The following is a 7,051-nucleotide window of genomic DNA, read 5'->3' as shown; positions in this document are numbered from 1 at the left end:
TCCTATGCGGTGAACTCCGGGAAAATGGGAGTGGGGGCCGACGCATGATCAGATGGAGATTTCGGCAACAAGATCTCGGGAGATGAGATCTCAGTGTTGAAATCTCATCTCCCGAGATCTTGGTGCAGAGATCTCCATCTACGCATGTGCCGCCCCCCCGACGGCCATTGCATAGGAAACCATGGAACTGCGGGAGCTCTGGCCTTTCACAAAATGTCGGCAGAGCCCTCCCGGCAGCACTGAAGACACCCGCAGCAGCACCGGAGACACCCGCAGCAGCTTTGGACACCCCCCGCAGCACCGCCAGACACCCCCTCATCCCAGCCTGCGGCCTGCAGCAACGGTACCGGTAAGGTATATCCGCATTATAAGATGCACCCCCATTTTCCCCCCAAAGTTGGTAGAAAAAAAGTGAGTCTTATAAACCGAAAAAAACGGTAAATGTTTTGGAGTAGATCTTAATCCAATTGAGAATCTGTGGTCAGACTTGAAGATTTCTGTTCACCAGAGGAAAGCATCTAACCTGAAGGAGCAGTTTTGCCTTAAAGGGAATCTGTCACCCTTTTCTTCTTTTTTTGGCCTTTCACCTGCCGGTATAGACATTGGGGGCTTATCTACAGCATTCTTTAATGCTATAGATTAGCCTCCGATGTAACCTGAAAGAGAAGAAAAACACGTTATATTATACTCATGGAGGTGGGCGGTCCGGTCCGATGGGTGTCGCCGTCCCGTCCGGCGCCTCCCTTCTTCATGCGATGACATCCTCTTCTCCCGTCCTGTAATGGCTCCGGCGCAGGCACACTGCTCTGCCCTGTTGAGGGCAGAGCAGAGTTCTGCAGTGCGCAGGCGTCGGGAGAGGTCTGGCGCCTGCGCATTGCAGAATTCTGCTCAGCCCTCAACAGGGCAGAGCAATGCACCTGCGCCATTTCAGGACGGGAGAAGAGGACGTCATCGCATGAAGAAGGGAGGTGCCGGACCGGACCGCAACACCCATTGGACCGGACTGCCAACCTCCGTGAGTATAATATAACGTGTTTTTCTTCTCTTTCAGGTTATATCGGAGGCTTATCTACAGCATTACAAAATGCTGTAGATAAGCCCCCGATGTCTATGCTGGCAGCTAATAGGGGAAAAAAGGGTGACAGATTCCCTTTAAGGAATAGGCAAATATCCCAGTGACAAGATGTGGAAAGCTCATAGAGACTTATCCAAAACAGCTTGCAGCTGTAGTTGCCAGAAAAGGAGTCTCTACAACGTACTGACTTTAAAGGGTGAATAGTTATGCACACTGAAATTTTAGTTTGCTTTAAGTTGTCCACAGTTGTAGGCATGTTCGTTACATGAACTGATGCAAGCCCTTAAAAAAAAAAAAGGAGTGACATTCCAGGTAGCAAAACACAATAAATGTCAAGGGGGGGGGGGAGTTAATACTTTCACAAGTCACTGTATATAATAATATATGCAAACACAAAATGAAGTCACCCTAAGAATATCTATGAAGACTTACTATGATTGTAAGCAACCACAAGGAAAGTTACCGTATATCCTTCTGTGGCACGTCACTTCCTGATGAAGCAATGTAGCCAAAGGTGCATGCATTTGGCTTAGTATTATTCTTCTACCATGACACCCATCACCTTCATTGATGTTTGCATAATATTTTGCCTCACTTAGGCATTACTCACTCTGGTGATCACTTTTTATCATATCATTTACTATGGGTGTTTTATTCATTTATATTGATTTCTTTTTTACCACATTTAATTATTGACCAAGTACTAATCAATTTATTAATCATTTATTCCTTCGTGCTGCTTTCACAGTCATTGATATTTAATTGGCCCGTTTACCTCTAATTGTTTTTATTTTTTTATTGTATAGCTATATTGTATATAGTACTTTTTTTAGATTCTATTAGGTATTGATTATTGTTTGTCTACACTCTACAAATATTTTTTGATTATGTAGGTATACCCCCCTAATTTGGGTCTTTGCTGTACGTAATGTGAGACACACCCTAATGTAAAGGCCATAAAAAATAACAATAAAATAAAAAGATCCATCTCTTTGGAAGTATGTGTCGGATTTTTAGAAAAACTGAATACTCAGGGGAGCAGCGGGAATAATATAAGAACAAAAACTGCAGCAGAGAGAGCGAGAACACTCCAAGAATGATCTTCAGGACCTTTCAATCGAAGCCAAGTGTAACAATTATAGTTAACATGCGCAAAAAACAGTTGGATAGTTAAAGGAAAATTAATGCGCAGCTGAACAAAAGAAATCTAGTTGCCTTCACAATTTGCTAGTCTGCAGCATTTTCTACAAGATACTGACACAGTCAGTCTGGTAGATCTTCTGCAGAGAGCAAAGGGGTTAAAGGGAAAATAACATGTGGTTTATATCAGGATTTGGTGTTAAAATGTTTAAAGTAGTTTTTTTTTTTTACCTGGCTCCATTTTGAGAAATATTTTTTTTTTCAGTATTAATGTACAGTATATGACTAAATGAAACAATTTAGTGCACGTTATATATGTGATAACAACCACAAGACGGATTTCATCAACCAAGGTATCATTGTAATCAGTATCATGGCGCCGACCTGACACTGTAGGTTACTGAGCACAATCCTGCTGACAGGTTCCCTTTAAAGCCACACAAAAGACAGTGGGGAGAAGGAAAGCACGGCTGAGCTCCAGAGCCACAGAAAACATATGAGTTTTAATTTTAACATGAGACAAAGTAGATTTTCAGATGATAATGATATTGATCTAACTTGACAGAACAGCGAGTTCTACTTCAGTTCTCAAAATGCAGCAACTAATGGTGGGTATAATAATGATCATATTACGGTACGTGACTCAAGTACGTGAGTAGACGCGATTGTATGTATTCATATATACAAGGTATGTTCTTTTCTATTTATTAATGGTGTCGGCAGGCCAGCTTAAGGAATGCCTTTGTATCTCTGAAGAGCGTTTAGCTTCTGGCTCTGCAGACTGATACTAGTACAAGCCTACACACTAGGCGCTATTAACAGACAGAAAACACTAGCAGAGTCAATCGTCTCATCAGTTACATTTATTAAAATCTGCTCCACAGTCTGTGACAAACTTTACAAGAAGAACAAAGGAAGAAGCTGAGAATAATTATTTGTTCTTGCTCAGAGTCCTCTGCTTCTCCGCGTGTTCCACGATCTTCTCCTCCACATAAAGTCCTTTACGTTTCCTCACAGAGTTCATGTATTTCCTTGCTTGATTTTCAGAGTCCGCTTTCTCTCCGAAGTGTAAGTATTCCTCCTCCGTAGTTGGGACCCAGAATGGATCGCTGGCAATGACCTGAATTTAAATGGTAGACAACAAAAGAAAGAGGTCAACTTCCTAACAGACATGGGCACAAAACTTCAAAATGAGGAATGGATGTATCAAGAGGTTCTCTGGACTTAGAGGGAATCCATCACTAGTAGTGATGAGAGAGTATACTCGTTACTCGAGAATTCCCGAGACTGCTCAGGTGGTCTCCAAGTATTTTGATGTGCTCGGAGAATTCGTTTTTGTCGACGCAGCTGAATGATTTCCGGCTGCTAGACAGACTGAATACATGTAGGGATTAACTAACAAGCAGGCATTCCTCACATGTATTCAGGCAGTCTAGCAGCCGCAAATCATTCAGCTGCATCGACAAAAACTAAATCTCCGAGCACATCCAAATACTCTGAGGACACCAGAGCAAAAAGTATAATCACTGGGTTCATTTTTCCATAACAGAAAGTAGCGTAAAATAGGGAGAGCGACACTTATACTAGTAATGTATCACTTTAGGCATATTTAGATGGGCCAATAATTGGTAACAAACTTCTTTGCCATTATCGTAAACCAGCCGGCAATCACCAGATGAACGAGCAAAACACTTGTTCCTGTGTAAGTTGGCTTAAATCATAGTTATCGACAGCACATCATCCTGTGTATCCAAGATTTGCTGTTGATTACAAGATGTCCCACGCAACAAAACTATTGTATTAATGATTATTCTGTTTGCATAGAACATTTGTCGCCCTGTGAAACTGGATGTGTAAATGGGCTTCTTCTAGTCTGTTTGATAAAATGTAGGTTTTATCTGCTGTAACTGCTAGTCCTCTCGAGGCTGAGCTCTGTATAACTCTGCCCACAACATTGATTGACAGCTTTGTGCTTACTGTGCATAGGCAGAAAGCTGTCAATTATTCCTAAAGAGCTGGATTAGTCAGAGCTCATGAATATCAAGGACTACATAACAGGAGATTGTTTATCAGACTAATAGAGCTGCATCAGGTAAAAGAGACTTTCTATATCAAACTACATCGAAGAATCGATTACGTGATCCAATATTAGATTCAGGGTCTCTGCCCCTTTATGCTGCTTTCAAATGGAGTGGCAAAAACCGGATGACAGATTCACTTTTAAACAATACTGTTAAGTCTTAACTCGGTTGCATTTACTGCATAGACAGTTTATTTTGGCTGTCTAGATTCAACTTCATTTTTGAAGAACCACTATTTCAGCATATCTGACTCATTTACACCGGACAAGTATATGAACAATAAAACTCATTTATACAAATAGCACCTGTATAAATCTAGCCCAGATCAGGGCCTGATGAAGGTGTATGGCAGAGATTTCTATTTCATTCATCACCTCCTCAGGACTTGCAGGAGATCTATCATCAGTCTGGAGAGTCCCCTGCCCAAGTGGAAGATGACAATTCGCGGACACCCCGCTGCCAGACTTCTTATCTCTTAGGGGAACCATAGAGAATTGGGAGACTAGACTTCCATACAACTAATATACACTGCTCAAAAAAATAAAGGGAACACTTAAACAACAGAATATAACTCCAAGTAAATGAAACTTCTGTGAAATCAAACTGTCCACTTAGGAAGCAACACTGATTGACAAACAATTTCACATGCTGTTGTACAAATGGAATAGACAACAGATTGAAATTATTGGCAATTATCAAGACACACTAAAAAAAGTGGTTCTGCAGGTGGGGACCACAGACCACATATCAGTACCAATGCTTTCCGGCTCATGTTTTGGTCACTTTTGAATGCTGGTTGTGCTTTCACACTCGTGGTTGCATGAGATGGACTCACAAGTGGTTCATGTAGTGCAGCTCATCCAGGATGGTACATCAGTGGAAGCTGTGGCAAGAAGGTTTGCTGTGTCTGTCAGCGTAGTGTCCAGAAGCTGGAGGCACTACCAGGAGACAGGCCAGTACACGAGGAGACGTGGAGGGGGCCGTAGGAGGGCAACAACCTAGCAGCAGGACCGCTACCTCTGCCTTTGTGCAAGGAGGAACAGGAGCAGCACTGCCAGAGCCCTGCAAAATGACTTCCAGCAGGCCACAAATGTGCATGTGTCTGCACAAACGGTTAGAAACCGACTCCATGAGGATGGTCTGAGTGCCCGACGTCTACAGATAGGGGTTGTGCTCACAGCCCAACACCATGCAGGACGCTTGGCATTTGCCACAGAACACCAGGATTGGCAAATTCGCCACTGGCGCCCTGTGCTCTTCACAGGTGAAAGGAGGTTCACACTGAGCACATGTGACAGACGTGACAGTCTGAAGACGCCGTGGAGAACGATCTGCTGCCTGCAACATCCTCCAGCATGACAGGTTTGGCAGTGGGTCAGTAATGGTGTGGGGTGGCATTTCTTTGGAGGGAAGCACAGCCCTCCATGTGCTCGCCAGAGGTAGCCTGACTGCCATTAGGTACCAAGATGAGATCCTCAGACCCCTTGTGAGACCATATGCTGGTGCGGTTGGCCCTGGGTTCCTCCTAATGCAGGACAATGCCAGACCTCATGTGGCTGGAGTGTGTCAGCAGTTCCTGCAAGATGAAGGCATTGAAGCTATGGACTGGCCTGCCCGTTCCCCAGATCTGAATCTGAATGAGCACATCTGGGACATCATGTCTCACTCCATTCACCAACGTAACATTGTACCACACACTGTCCAGTAGTTAGCGGATGCTTTAGTCCAGGTGTGGGAGGGGATCCCTCAGGAGACCATCCGCCGCCTCATCAGGAGCATGGCCAGGCGTTGTACAGTAGGGAGGTCATACAGGCACATGGAGGCCACACACAATACTGAGCCTCATTTTGACTTGTTTTAAGGGCATTACATTCCACTTTAATTTTGTGTGTGACTCCAAATCCAGGCCTCCATTGGTTAATAAATTTGATTTCCATTGATGATTTGTGTGTGATTTTGTTGTCAGCACATTCAACTTTGTACAGAAAAAAGTATTCAATGAGAATATTTCATTCATTCAGATCTAGGAAGTGTTATTTGAGTGTTCCCTTTATTTTTTTTTATTTTTTTTTTTTTTAGAATCGTAGAGTTGGAAGGGACCTCCTGGGCCATCTGGTCCAACCCCCTGCTCAAAGCAGGATTCGCTAAATCATCCCAGTCAGATGTCTGTCCAGCCTCTGTTTGAAGACTTCCATTGAAGGAGAACTCACCACTTCTCATGGCAGCCTGTTCCACTCATTGATCACTCTAACTGTCAAAAAGTTTTTTCTAATATCTAATCTGTGTCTCCTCCCATTCAGTTTCATCCCATTGCTTCTAGTCTTTCCTTGTGCAAATGAGAATAAAGTTGATCCTTCTACAATGTGACAGCCCTTGAGATATTTGTAGACAGCAATTAAGTCTCCTCTCAGTCTTCTCTTTTGCAAACTAAACATTCCCAAATCCTGCAACCTTTCCTCATAAGACAGGGTTTGCAGACCGGTCACCATTCTGGTCGCTCTTTTCTGAACTTGCTCCAGTTTGTTGATGTCTTTTTTAAAATGTGGTGCCCAAAACTGGACACAATATTCCAGATGAGGTCTGACCAAAGAGGAGTAGAGGGAAATAATGACTTCACGTGATCTAGACTGTATGCTTCTGTTAATACATCCTAGAACTGCATTTGCCTTTTTTGCTGCTGCATCACACTGTTGACTCATATTCAGTCTGTGATCTATTAGTATACCCAAGTCTTTTTCACATGTGCTGTCACTTA

General features: G+C 43.1%; 1 protein-coding gene across 3 annotated transcripts in view; it reads right to left on the bottom strand.

Annotated features, from left to right (window-relative positions):
* Positions 1–3,063: 3,063 nt before the first annotated feature.
* The window catches only part of EFL1 (elongation factor like GTPase 1), a 475,933-nt gene continuing 471,945 nt past the window's right edge, over positions 3,064–7,051 (bottom strand). For all 3 annotated transcript variants that reach the window (XM_073568560.1, XM_073568562.1, XM_073568561.1), the window contains one exon: positions 3,064–3,335. In XM_073568560.1, the coding sequence (XP_073424661.1) occupies positions 3,147–3,335 (189 nt within the window). In that variant the 3' untranslated portion in view covers positions 3,064–3,146. The remainder of the gene's footprint in view (positions 3,336–7,051) is intronic.

This window comes from Dendrobates tinctorius, unplaced genomic scaffold, assembly GCF_039654945.1.
Source record: "Dendrobates tinctorius isolate UK_male_01 unplaced genomic scaffold, ASM3965494v1 ptg000022l, whole genome shotgun sequence".
In the NCBI taxonomy this organism is placed as follows: Eukaryota; Metazoa; Chordata; class Amphibia; order Anura; family Dendrobatidae; genus Dendrobates; species Dendrobates tinctorius.
This window is presented reverse-complemented; position numbering and strand designations above follow the sequence as displayed.